Source organism: Vipera ursinii (assembly GCF_947247035.1).
Source record: "Vipera ursinii genome assembly, chromosome: 6".
Lineage (NCBI taxonomy): Eukaryota > Metazoa > Chordata > Lepidosauria > Squamata > Viperidae > Vipera > Vipera ursinii.
In genome coordinates, this window is record NC_139515.1 from 87,489,102 (window position 1) to 87,503,356 (window position 14,255).

Consider the following 14,255-nt stretch of genomic DNA (forward strand, 5'->3'; position numbering starts at 1 on the left):
AAGAAGGAAGGAAAAAAGATGAGAGGGGAAGGAAGGAAGAAAAAGGAAGGAAGGAAAGAAGGGGAATAGATTAGATGGATGGATGGATGGATGGATGGATGGATGGTGAGGAGAGCGAGATAGAATAATAACCTTAGCAGCTATGCTCCTACTGTGCTGGTGCCTTTTAAAATCTTCGTTCTTTGTGGCTGTTCTTTCTTTAAAATAATCTACTTCTTGAGGGTTTAATCAGAGATAGCACTCAAGAGTTCATCCTAAGCTCGTTTGATGACCATCAACTCCTTGTCTCCTCTTTCCCTTTTGTTCCCCACGAAGACCTGACTGTGGAGGGCACAGCTGAAGGCCACACCACCCGAGGTAGGAGTTCGTCTCTTTCGTGTTTATTCCACGTGGAACCAGGGAGGGGGCAATGGGGGGAATGTCCTTCTCTGGGACACCACGTCAACCATCAAACCTTCGGTACGACCGTGACCTGGAGGACTGAGAATCTCCATAGTCACTTTGGCCAACTCACCTCGGCCAACTCACCAACTCACCTCGGACTACTCACCTTGGCCAACTCACCAACTCACCTTGGCCAATTCACTAACTCACTTTGGCCAACTCACCTCAGCCAACTCACCTCGGCCAACTCACCTCGACCAACTCACCTCGACCAACTCACCTTGGCCAACTCGCCTTGGCCAACTTACCAACTCACCTTGGCCAATTTGCTAACTCACTTTGACCAACTCACCTTAGCCAACTCACCAACTCACCTTGGCCAACTCACTAACTCACCTTCCCCAATTCGCTAACTCACTTTGACCAACTTGCCTCGGCCAACTCACCTTGGCCAACTTGCCAACTCACCTTGGCCAGCTCACCAACACACCTTGGCCAACTTGCCTCGGGCAACTCGCCTTGGCCAACTCGCCTTGGCCAACTCACTTCAGCCAACTCCCCTCAGCCAACTCCCCTCGGCCATCTCACTTTGGCCAACTCGCCAACTCGCTTTGGCCAACTCGCCTCGGCCATCTCACCTTGGCCAACTCGCCAACTCACTTTGGCCAACTCGCCTTGGCCATCTCACCTTGGCCAACTCACCTCAGACACTTCGCCTCAGACAACTTGCCACAGGACAACTCGCTGCCAGACAAAAGTTACACTAATATCGAAGAATTGAATTGTCAATGGTGGATTGTCCCACGTCAGGTTGGCTGTGGTGAATCAGCTGTGCTGAGTTGTCCCATTCTGTAGTAGCTGCCTGAGGATTGAAGTTACTAATCTCTAACTCTGTGTCTAAACTAAAACCACGTGAGAATCTGCCCTCGGATGTGGCTAAGAATTTCTACTTCATCCCATGTTTGTACAACCTACAGAGATCCAGTGCACAAATCCAGCGAGTGTCTCTGCACGTCTGTATGGAAGTCAGACCACCTCACCAGTAGTGGAAACGACAAGTTTTGCACACACTCCACGTAGGACGGCCAAGCCATCCCCCAAGAGCCTTGGGCCAACAGTGACAGCTACTCCAGGGGTTGGATGGTTGACTACGGGCACAGTTTCCGAAAGTGTCACCCCCTCCCCTACCAGGACGCCATTTCCCCAGACAGAAATAACAAGACACAGTGGACACCACAACAAGCTACGTGTGTGCCATCTGAGGACCCCCTTGGAAATATCACAGATCCAACCGATACGGGTGTTTTGCAAAGCATTACAGGTTTTGTTCCAGACATGCCACACATGTTCCTAACCACGGCCTTCTCAGCATGTCTGCATTAACCCTTTGTGACTGGAGTGTGTCCTCTTGGTTTGAAGAGTTGGGTGTTCCCGGGTGGATGTGTTTTCCTTCACCTTGTTGTAGCGCTAGAAGAGAGTATGTGCAGCTTGGGGATGAACTTCGGGGTCTTCGGTACTCGCTGAGCTTGGTGATTTCCATGTGGATGTTTCCTGACCCATCAGTGCTAGGAGGGAGTGGGGTTTGTGGAGAGGAGGAGGACGGAGAAGATGAGGAGGAGGAGGACTGTGGGGTCCTTGGTGCTCACTGAACTTGGTGGTTTCTTTGCAAACTTTTCCTGACCCAACTAGGTAACATCATGAGTGCTAGAAGGGAGTGGGGTTTGTGGAGAGGAGGAGGAGGAGGAGGAAGATGACTGTGGGGTCCTTGGTGCTCTCTGAGCTTGGTTGTTTTCTTGGAGACATTTCCTGACCCAACTAGGTAACATCATCAGTGCTAGGAGGGAGTGGGGTTTGTGGGGAGAAGGAGGAGGAGGAAGGCGAAGGAGGAGGAACAGGAAGAAGAAGAAGAAGAAGAAGAAGAAGAGAAGAAGAAGAAGAAGAAGAAGAAGAAGAAGAAGAGAAGAAGAAGAAGAAGAGGAGGAGGAGGAGGAGGAGGAGGAGGAGGAGGAGGAGGAGGGAGAGGAACAAGAAGAAGGAGGAGGAGGAGGAGGAGGACTGTGGGGGTCCTTGGTGCTCTCTGAGCTTGGTTGTTTTCTTGAGACGTTTCCTGACCCAACTAGGTAACATCATCAGTGCTAGGAGGGGAGTGGGGTTTGCGGAGAGGAGGAGGAGGAGATGAAGGAGAAAAGGAAGGAGGAAGGAAGGGGAGGAAGAATGTAATTCATAAATATAAGCCACTTGCCAAGCATCCAAATTTTGAATATGTGATCTTGGGGATTCTGTAACAGTCGTAAACAGTAATGGTTCCTACTTACGACAGTTGCAGCGTCCCGGGAGGGTCACGTGGATCCCCTTTTGTGACCTTCCGACAAGCAAAGTCAGTGAGGGAAGCCCGATTCACTTAACAACCATGCGACTAAACTAAGAACTGCAGTGATTCACTTAAGGACTGTGGCAAGAAGGTCGTAAAATGGGGGGAAACTCGCTTAACTGTCTCATTTAGCAACAGAAAATTTGGGTTCAGTTGAGGTCGCAAGTTAGAGACTTACCTGTTAACTCATCCTTGGAAGAAGCTGGGAGGACACGGTCTGTCAGAATGAACTATGTCTGTAGCTTCCTTCCTTCCTTCCTTCCCCTTCTCCCTCCATCCCTCTTTTCTTTCTTTCTTTCTTTCTTTCTTCTTTCTTTCTTTCCTTCCTTCCTTCCTTCCTTCCTTTGTTCCTTTCTTCTTTCATTTCCTTCTTTCTTTCTTTTCCTTCTTCCTTCCTTTCTTTCCTTCCTTCCTTCCTTTCTTTCCTACCTTTGTTCCTTTCTTCTCTCTCTCTCTCTCTTTTTCTTTCTCTCTTCTTTCTTCATCCCTTCCTTTCTCTCTCTCTCTCTCTCTTTCTTTCTATGGAGATTCTCAGTGATCTGAGAGATGAAGAAGCTTTTTGGAGGAGAAGTGAAATGTCTTCAAATAAAAACAAGAAATCCCACTTTCCTCCTGAAAAAAGCACTTTGGGATTCTCTCTCCCTTCCTTCCTTCCTTCCTTCCTTCCTTCCTTCCTTCCTTCCTTCCTTCCTCCTTCCTTCCTTCCTTCTTCTTCTTTCTTTCTTTCTTTCTTTCTTTCTTTCTTTCTTTCTTTCTTTCTTTCTTTCTTTCTTTCTTTCTTTCTTTCTTTCTTTCTTTCTACAGATTAGTGTAATTGGAAGGAACCTTGGAGATCCATGCTGGCTGAGGAATTCTGGGATTTGAAGTCCATGAGTCATGAGGGGGCCATAGTTCCCCCATGCTGCCTCAGGAATTCTGGGAGTTGAAGTCCACGAGTCATGAGGGTGCCATAGTTCCCCCATGCTGCCTCAGGAATTCTGGAGTTGAAGTCCACGAGTCATGAAGGGGCCATAGTTCCCCCATGCTGGCTCAGGAAATTCTGGGAGTTGAAGTCCACGAGTCATGAAGGGGCCATAGTTCCCTCATGCTGGCTCAGGAATTCTGGGAGTTGAAGTCCACGAGTCATGAAGGGGCCATAGTTCCCCATGCTGGCTCAGGAATTCTGGGAGTTGAAGTCCACGAGTCATGAAGGGGCCATAGTTCCCCCCATGCTGGCTCAGGAATTCTGGGAGTTGAAGTCCACGAGTCATGAAGGGGCCATAGTTCCCCCATGCTGGCTCAGGAATTCTGGGAGTTGAAGTCCACGAGTCATGAAGGGGCCATAGTTCCCCCATGCTGGCTCAGGAATTCTGGGAGTTGAAGTCCACGAGTCATGAAGGGGCCACAGTTCCCCCATGCTGGCTCAGGATTCTGGGAGGTTGAAGTCCACGAGTCATGAGGGGGCCATACTTACCCCATGCTGACTGAGGAATTCTGGGAGTTGAAGTCCACGAGTCATGAGGGGGCCATAGTTCCCCCACGCTGACTGAGGAATTCTGGGTGTTGAAGTCCACGAGTCATGAGGGGGCCATAGTTCCCCCATGCTGGCTCAGGAATTCTGGGAGTTGAAGTCCACGAGTCATGAGGGGGCCATACTTACCCCATGCTGACTGAGGAATTCTGGGAGTTGAAGTCCACGAGTCATGAGGGGGCCATAGTTCCCCCACGCTGACCTGAGGAATTCTGGGTGTTGAAGTCCACGAGTCATGAGGGGGCCATAGTTCCCCCATGCTGGCTCAGGAATTCTGGGAGTTGAAGTCCACCAGTCACAAAAGAGCCAAGGTTGCCTACTGCTGGCCTAGCCCAATCCCCTGCTCCTTTCTTTTACTTTCTTTTCCTTTCCCTTCCTCTCCTCTCTTTACTTCCCTTCTCTTTCTTCCTCTTTCTTTTTCTTTCTTTCTTTCCTCCGTCCCTCCCTTCCTTCTTACCTCCCTTCCTCTCTCTCTTTTGTTTTCTTTCATTCATTCTCTCCCTCCCTCTTTCCTTCTTTCCTTCCTTCCTTCCTTTCTCTTTCTTTCCTCCCTCCCTCCCTTCCTTCTTTCCTCCCTTCCTCTTTCTTTCTCTTTCTTTCTTTCATTTGTTACCTACCTCCCTCCCTTTCTTTCTTTCTTTCCTTTCTTTCTTTCTTTCTTTCTTTCTTTCTTTCTTTCTTTCTTTCTTTTCTTTCTTTCTTTCTTTCTTTCCTTCCTTCCTTCCTTCCTGTTCCTTTCTTCTTGACTTTTCTTTCTTTCTTTCTCTTTCTTTCCTCCCTCCCTTCCTCCTCCCTCCCTCCCTTCCTCTTTCTTTCTTTCTTTTTCTTTCCTTCATTCATTCCCTCCCTCTTCCTTCCTCCCTTCCTTCCTTCTTTCCTTCCTTCCTTCCTTCCTTCCTTCCTTCCTTCCTTCCTTCCTTTTTCTTTCTTTCTTTCTTTCTTTCTTTCTTTCTTCTTTCTTTCTTTCTTTCTTTCTTTCTTTCTTTCTTTCTTTCTCTGGCTGCATTTTGTCAGAAAGTTGGAGCCTCTGCAAAAGGAGCTGCCACTTTTCCCAGCCCCCCCCCCCCCCCGCCTCCATCTGTGGGGCTGAGGTTGCCTTGTGGACATCAAGGCTCCTGCTGGCTCTTTCCAGCTTTAATCTTTAGGCCTTTATTGCTGAAATGCAAAGACCTCCTTCCGGGAAGGGTTTCTGTTTCCCCGCTCTCTCTCAGACCGGATTGGTTAACTTGAGGGCTAGAAACTTAACCATTTAGAAGCTAACGTGGTACAGGTAGTCCTCAACATGCCATCGGGGTCAGAATTTCCATTGCTAACCAAGGCGGTTGTTAAGTGAATTGCAAGCAATTTTAATCTTTTTCTTTTGTTGCCAGGGATGTTAGGAGAATCGCTGCAGTCATTAAGTGAAACACGGTCGTTAAGTGAACCTGGCTTCCCCCAGGGACTTTGCTAGTCGGACGTCAGCTGGGAAGATTGCCAGCAGTGATCACGTGACCCCCGGGGATGCTGGGACAGGCCATTGGCCTAGCGCCCAAATTTGAGCCAGGTGATCCTGGGGAATGTTGCCACCGTTGTAAGTCTGAGGACCGTTGTAAGTCTCTTTTTTCAGTGCTGTTGTAAGGTTGAACCGTTGTACGTCAAGGACCCGTTCATCGTAATGCCAGCTTCTACCGTGCGTGTTTTTGCATCATTCGCTATAAATAATAATAGCCTATCAAAAGCTAAAGCTCGCATCTTCTTGCCTAGGAAAAGAAGGGGTGAGCCGTTTTTAATTCCTTAATATTCTTTTTTTTTCCCCTTCCTTGCAGGTTCTCCGTACTTCAGAATTGGACTTCCCCTTTCAGGTAATGAATGTTCCTGAATAATACACAAACTGGATGGCCTGATTTAATTACTTGTACAAAAAAACAGGATTTTTACCCTCCAGGCGCCAAAGATTGGCCCCAGGAGACTGTCAAAAAAATAAATAAATGAATGAATTTTTAAAAAAGGCTGGCTCCAACCTAGTCCAAGCCTGGTCCCTTTTTAAACCTCTTTTGCAATGGAAAAGGCTTTCGTTTTGGCAATTGCATTGAACATCTGTATTTTGAGGTTTGTGTTGTTGTTGTTTTTTGATCCCTGCTCATACATTCCTGGCTGTTTTAAGCCTAAATTGGGAGGGGGAGTTAGCGTGCTTCGCTGTGTTTGATTTATTTAAATACATTTTATTTTAAGACATTGATAATATGGCCTCCCAACTCAGTCCCGGTGAATCTGGGCTGCAATTGCCACCGTCGTAAATATGAGTTTTGATCAGGTGAACCACAGGGGTGCTGCAGCGGTCATAAGTGTGAAAAAAACGGTCGTTAAGTCCCCTTTTTTAGTGCCGTTGTAACTTCGAACGGTCCCTGAACGAGTGTTATAAGCAAGGATTACCCGTACTTCATTTCCTTCACAAAGGTGGAATGAATGTTTGTCGGCATTCCGTGTTGTGCCCAGAACTAGGGTTGACTCACAATTATGCTGCCCTACAACGGAGAACATTTTAGGACTGATTATTCATTTAAATTCATTTTTCTCCCTAATAGCGATAATCCTATCAGCAGGATTCATGTATTACTGCTATTGTAGAAGATCACGGTAAGCTTTGCTATGTTAATTTTTAACATTGGCAATGGGTTTAAAGCATTGTGGCCTCTTTAAGATGTACGGACTTCAACTCCCAGAATTCCCCTGGGTCTCACTTCTCTAGATAACAGACTCTATGGTTTCTGGAGCTCATTGGCTTTGTTTAACCAATGATTTAAGCCAATGTTTCTCAACCTGGGCAACTTTTAAGATGGGTGGACTTCAACTCCCAGAATTCCCCTGGGTCTCACTTCTCTAGATAACAGACTCTATGGTTTCTGGAGTTCATTGGCTTTGTTTAACCAAGACCTTAAGCCAATGTTTCTCAGCCTGGACAACTTTAAGATGTACGGACTTCAACTCCCAGAATTCCCCTGGGTCTCACTTCTCTAGATAACAGACTCTATGGTTTCTGGAGCTCATTGGCTTTGTTTAACCAATGATTTAAGCCAATGTTTCTCAGCCTGGACAACTTTTAAGATGCGTGGACTTCAACTCCCAGAATTCCCCTGGGTCTCGCTTCTCTAGATAACAGACTCTATGGTTTCTGGAGCTCATTGGCTTTGTTTAACCAATGATTTAAGCCAATGTTTCTCAACCTGGGCAACTTTTAAGGTGTGTGGACTTCAACTCCCAGAATTCCCCTGGGTCTCACTTCTATAGATAACAGACTATGGTTTCTGGAGCTCATTGGCTTTGTTTAACCAATGCTTTGAGCCAATGTTTCTCAACCTGGGCAACTTTTAAGATGCGTGGACTGGGGAATTCTGGGAGTTGAAGTCCACTTCTCTTAAAGTGGCCAAGCTTGAGATACACTTTTAAACTCTGTTTGTATAGGTCCCGTAGCTCAATCTTTCCCAAACCCAGCTATATGGGGACCCTCCCTCAAATTCCCATCCTGCATTTCTCCAGTCTTTGGGAATCCGCCACTTGTGATTCCCGGGACACAGGAACTTGTGAAGAAGGCTTAAATTCCTTCAACTCTGGTGCTTTCCCCCCCCCCCATTGTTATTTCAAAATCAGGGGTTAATTGGTTGGTTCTTCCAACTTTTGTTCTTTCAAGTCTAAATCTGTCTCCTTGAACTATTCCTGGCCCATTTTCTTGTCTCTGCAAATGTACTGGGGCATTTTCTAAGACCTTAATCACTGCAGTGATGTGGGGTTTTTTTTTCCCTAAAGAGAAATAAAGGCAGTGTCCAAATTTATCCACAACAGGCAAAAGGGATTTTTGTGTCATGGGTTTTTTTTCCCCCTAAAGAAAAATAAAAGCAGTGTCCAAACGTAGGCACAATTGACAGCATGTTTCATGTTTGAACTCTTTAAAGAATTTTTATTTTAGATCGGGATGTGCAACCTTGGCTCCTTTAAGACCCGTGGACTTCAATTCCCAGAATTCCCCACCCAGCTATGCTGGCTGGGGAATTCTGGGAGTTGAAGTCCACATAGCTTCAACTTGCCAAGTTGGACACCCTTACGTTAGCTCCTCACTGTAGTTTTACCTTGCCTCGTCCCAGTTAACCACAGCCACCCAAATTTCAAAATGGAATAAAGGCATTAAATGTATTCATTCGGCCAGCCTCCCAATCCTGCAGCTCTTTTGACTGCTGCTGTCAGCCTCGTCTCGATGTAGGACTGCCAGCCTGGCGTGCATTAAATCTCCTTTCATCCCGCAGCAATCCTTGGAGGCAGCCCAGGGTCCCTTCTGTGGAAGGGATCCCCATGGATCCCTTGGGATGTGAAGAAGGAAGATCAGCATCGGCTGGCGATTCTCCAGATCCCGGTCCGGTGAATGAAGAAGATCCAATGCTAACGGGATTACCTCCACCGGTTGAGTGATCCTGCTCGGCAGAGCATCGTCTAACTCTGGAAAAAAAAGAGATCCTAAGCACGATGTCCAGGGTCAGGGTGGACATGGTGTCTGTCCGTTTCCTGTTGCAAAGCCTTGAGAAGGAGGCTGTCAATCACTTTGGGGCACCTACAGTTCTCCCCGGCCAGGTGTATCTGTGTGAGAAGGAGCTGAGCGCAAGAAGAGTGGAAGAGCGAAGTGGAGTTGGAGAAGACGAAGAAGCAATGCCCTGGTGAGATCAATATAGGCATGCATGGTGATGAAGAAGGGATTGAGTGTAGCAGAAGCTTCAGCTGCAAACAGTGGAGGGAATGTTAGGTGAGCTGAAATATATCATTCTTTGGGATATATGAGCTAGGCGGTTTCCTTGCAGACGTTTCCTGACCCAACTAGGGAACATCATCAGTGCTAGAAGGGAACGGGGTTTGCAGAGAGGAGGAGGAGGAGGAGGAGGAGGAGGAGGAGGAGGAAGACAACTATGGGGTCCTTGGTGCTCTCTGAGTGGTTTTCTTGCAGACGTCTCATGACCCAACTAGGCAACCTCATCAGTACAAACATAGGACCTGTCCTTCATTATAAAGGACAGATGCTGATGGTACAGCTGGGATTATTTATTTATTTATTATTGGGACTTATATGCCGCCCTATCTCCCGAAGGACTCAGGGTGGCTAACAACAATAAAACACGATAATACAAATGTTTTAAAAAAAGATTAAACTAACAAGCCCCAGTGATAAAATATTAAAAACATTTTTTTAAAAAAAAACAACACCCTATCGTCAGTCCAGGTCAGCCTGATGGAAAAGAAATGTTTTGAGGTCGCGACGAAAGGACCGGAGATCCGGGGCCATCCGGAGCTCAAGGGGAAACTGATTCCACAAGGCAGGTGCCCCCACAGAGAAGTCCCTACCCCTGGGGGTCGCCAGCCGACATTGTCTGGCCGACGGCACCCTGAGGAAGCCCTCCCTGTGTGAGCGCACCGGGCGATGGGAAGTCGTTCCCGGCAGTAGACGGTCCTGCAAATATCCCAGGCCTGCAATTCGTGCAGGTTCGAGTCCCACCAGGCTCAAGGTTGACTCAGCCTTCCATCCTTCCGAGGTAGGTAAAATGAGGACCCAGATTGTTGGGGGCAATTAAGCTGACTTTGTAAAAATGCCACTGAAGGGGTGGGGGGCGAAAGCCCTAATAAGCAGGCGTATACATAGAATGAAGGCTATTGCTAAGCACATTGTGCTTTAGATTGTAAGCTGCCCTGAGTCTTCGGAGAAGGGCGGGATATAAATGGGATTTAAAAAAAAGGAACCTTGGAGGTCTTCTAGTCCAACCCAGAGCCTTGGTGAAGCAGTGGGCTAATGCCTCCTTAAGTAACACCAGCTGCCTGCAATTAGTGCAGGTTCGAGTCCCACCAGGCTCAAGGTTGACTCAGCCTTCCATCCTTCCCAGGTAGGTAAAATGAGGACCCAGATTGTTGGGGGCAATAAGCTGACTTTGTAATAATGCCGCTTGGGGTGTGTGTGAAAGCCCTAATAAGCAGGCATATACATAGAATGAAGGCTACTGCTAAGCACATTGATTTGTGCTTTAAATTGTAAGCTGCCCTGAGTCTTCGGAGAAGGGCGGGATATAAATGGGATTTAAAAAAAAAAAGTGCTGTGAGCAAAAAGGAAGAAAGACTTTGCTGTTCGAGGGAGAGAGCTTGGTCTCAGATCGTGCAGGTCTTCTCCAGCATATCGGTCTCAGAAATGCGACCGCAAACCGGGGTTTATACTAGGTTAACCAGAGATCGGAAAGACTGACTACGCTGCTGTTCCATCTGCGGAAGTAGGTATCCAGTCTAAGCGAAAGAGTAAAGTCCCCAGCTGATTATATGCCGCAGGAACCACCAGAAACGCTACAGGTAGTCCTCAACTTAACAACGATTCATTTAGTGACTGTTCAAAGTTACAATATGGAAAAAAAGTGACTGATGACCCTTTCTCACACTTACGACTGTTGCAGCATCCCCATGATCACCTGATCAAGATTCAGATGCTTGGCAACTGACTCATATATGTGACGGTTGCCCTGGCCCCGGGGGTCACGTGATTCCCCCTTTGCACCCTTCTGACAAGCAAAGTCAATGGGGGAAGGCGGATTCACTTAACAACCGTGTTACTTTCGTAACGCTGGCAGCGATCCATTTAACCACTGGAGCGAGAAAGGTCGTAAAACCCACTTAAGAAATGTCTCGCTTAGCAACAGAAATTTTGGGCTCAGTTGTGGTAGTAAGCCGAGGACTATCTGCATTTTCTGGGTTAAGCCCGGTGACACCAAGGCATCCAACCTCTATTCTAAGAAAAAATAATCAATCCCAGTTGGGTTCCGAAAATCTGCCTTGGCAGATTTCCTTCCCCAGAAGCACAAAAAGTTGCGTCACTGATTTAAAATGTTCTTTTCATTTCTCAGGAGAATCGCCAGTCTATGTGTCCAGAACATTCTCTTGCCTGGCTCTTTTTCATGGTTCAAGTGACCATCTTTTGGTTCTCAAGAAGCCAACAATGTCCGTCATCTGAAGATGGGCTTTCCTGGAGGTCTAAAACACACACACACATACACACCGCCGCTTCTTATGTCCTGGCAAAGCGGGCTGACTTTCTTAAGCGGCAGCTTTAAAATATTGCAGAGTCAGGTAGTTGGAGAGGGAGAAGCAAGGAACCTCTTTAACACCAACCAGGGAGGAGAGCTTCAATCCGTGGGACCCTTCTTTCGCCTGTCAATCAAGGAGACATAACTTGAAATGATTCACATCCAGGAAGCTCTTCTCCAAAGCACCCGAAGGCAGGACAAGAAGCAACGGATGGAAACTCATCAAGGAGAGAAGCAACCTAGAACTAAGGAGAAACTTCCTGACAGTTAGAACAATTGATTAGTAGAAAGGCTCACCTCCAGAGGTTGTGGGTGCTCCAACACTGGAGGTTTTTAAGAAGAGACTGGACAATCATTTGTCTGAAATGGTAGAGGGTCTCCGTCTTCAGGAGTGGGTTGGACCAGAAGACCTCCTTGGGCCCTTTCAGCTCTATTCTGATTAAATTGATTGAAGAGAGAGATAGATAGATAGATAGATAGATAGATAGATAGATAGATAGATAGATAGATAGATGACATAGATGATAGATAGATAATAGATACATAAATAGATGATAGACAGATGATAGATGATAGATGATATAAATAGATGATAGACAGATGATTGATATATAAATATATTGATATATAAATAGTAGATAGATAGATAGATGATAGATATAGATAATAGATACATAAATAGATGATAGACATGATAGATGATATATAAATAGATGATAGATGATAGATAGATGATAGATAGATAATACATAAATAGATGATAGATAGATAGATAGATAGATGATAGATAGATAGATAGATAGATAGATAGATGATAGATAGATAGATAGATAGATAGATAGATAGATAGATAGATAGATATGGATGATGATAGATGATAGATACATAGATGATATAGATAGATGATAGATATAGATAAAAGATACATAAGTAGATGCTAGACAGATGATAGATGATAGATGATATATAAATAGATGATAGATAATAGATACAGAAATAGATGATAGATAGATAGACAGACAGACAGATGATAGAGAGGGAGACGGAGAGATATGGAGAGAGAGAGAGATAAATTGTCAGTCCTTTATCACTGGAGGTTTTTAAGAAGAGGCTAGACAGTCACTTGTACGAAATGGTATACAGTCTCCCGGGGGTTGGACTAGAAGACCTCCGAGGTCCCTTCCAACCCTGTGTTCCGTATTCAACACACCGTCCATACCTCCACAAAGCTGGAGGTCTACGGAGTTGTCCTTCTCCCTATGGATGTGAGTCCTGGACTCTGTACTGAAGGCATATTAAAACAACTGTTCTCCAAAGCCCCTGAAGGCAGGACGAGAGGCGTTGAATGGAAATAAATCAAGGAGAGAATTAACTTTGAAATAAGGAAGAATTTCCTGACAGTGAGAACAATTAAATCAGCGGAACGATTTGCTTCCAGAGGTTGTGGGTTGCTCCAACGCTGGAGGATTTTAAGAAGATACCGGACACCCAGTTGTCCAGCATGGTATCGGGTCTCCTACCTGAGCAGGGGGCTGGACTAGAAGACCTCCAGCCCCCTTAACAACGGCAGTGATTTGACCCATGCTATAAGAAATGCACTTCTTTCAGAGTGGGGAAAAATAAAAGAAAAAAAATTAGACTAAGATACCCGAATGGCTCTCAACAATGGAAGCCTTTGCTTACCCAAACTTAATTAACTATGATAAAATTGTAACATATAAGGACTTACTGGATAATGAAGGAAGATTGAAATCTAGACAAGTCTTAACAACAACAAGGTATTGACTTACCATGGTGGCCATATCTACAAATTCAATCGAGATACGAAAAAGATGTGAAAGCAATGGACTTCTACAAGGAACAGACAGAACTTGATTTTGCATTATTAAAAACAGATGAAAAATTGATTTAAAAACTTTATAGATTACTGCTCAACTTAAAGATGGAGGGGGACCAAGTTAAAGAAACAATGATAATGTGGGCCAAAAATGTTGGGTCATTCTATAGAGCTTAAAGAATGGGAAAAGCTATGGGATAGAAATATTAGACCAACCAAAGCTGTATCGTATAAAGAAAATTTGTATAAAATGTTTTATAGGTGGCATATGACACCAGTAAGACTAGGTAAAATGTTTAAAAATATTTCAAATGTTTGTTGGAAATATAAGCAAAGACCAGGTACTTATTATCATATCTGGTGGACATGTCCTGAAGCAAAAAGGACACATTTATGGTTAGAGAAGATGACTAAAAAAACAAATAGAATTTAAACCAGAATTGTTTCTTTTAGGAATGATAGGCCCTAATTATGATTTATTTATTTTTATTTTGATAAGGAGAGCAGATACTTAATCCTCCATGTATTGACAGCAGCGAGAATTATGTATGCCCAATATTGGGAAAATGAAAAGTTACCAATGGCAGAAGTATTAATTAAGAAGATATTGGAATGTGCAGAAATGGATAGATTAACCTTAGAGATTAAAGAGCATTTAGTCTATTGTAGAACTTGGAATAAATTTTATCAATGGGGTAGATAAACGACTTAGAGAGAAAAGAATGTAATATGCAATTTTGAATCTGTTTGACTAAGAATGTTATCATACATTGAAAATTTAGGATTGTGTTTGATTATCATATTTATCAATGTTATTGTTAGGCTTATTATCTTTATTTATATACATTTACCCAGACAACAAGCTGTTTGCCAAATATTGAATGTAATTGGGGGAAACCCCAGTCCCTATCCTTAACCTTTTCCCCACCCTATCCCAAATCCCTATTTCCCTACCTTCCTTTTTAACCCTATAAAACTAATAAAAATACAGGGGTTTTTTTAAAAAAAAAACATCGGCAGCGATTCACTTAAGAGAGGTTGTAATATGGGGCAAAGCTAACTTAACAAATGTCTCGC

General features: G+C 44.9%; 2 protein-coding genes across 2 annotated transcripts in view; both read left to right on the forward strand.

Annotated features, from left to right (window-relative positions):
* EXOC4 (exocyst complex component 4) overlaps window positions 1-14,255 on the forward strand; it is a 733,833-nt gene that overhangs the window by 563,034 nt on the left and 156,544 nt on the right. The gene's annotated exons all lie outside the window — the stretch shown is intronic.
* LOC310642457 (uncharacterized protein) lies at window positions 1,523-9,017 on the forward strand. Its single transcript, XM_083366186.1, has 4 exons — window positions 1,523-1,705; window positions 6,071-6,106; window positions 6,830-6,881; window positions 8,543-9,017. The coding sequence occupies exons 1-4, from the start codon at window positions 1,525-1,527 to the stop codon at window positions 8,703-8,705; spliced, it is 432 nt and encodes a 143-aa protein (XP_083222312.1). The 5' UTR covers window positions 1,523-1,524; the 3' UTR covers window positions 8,706-9,017.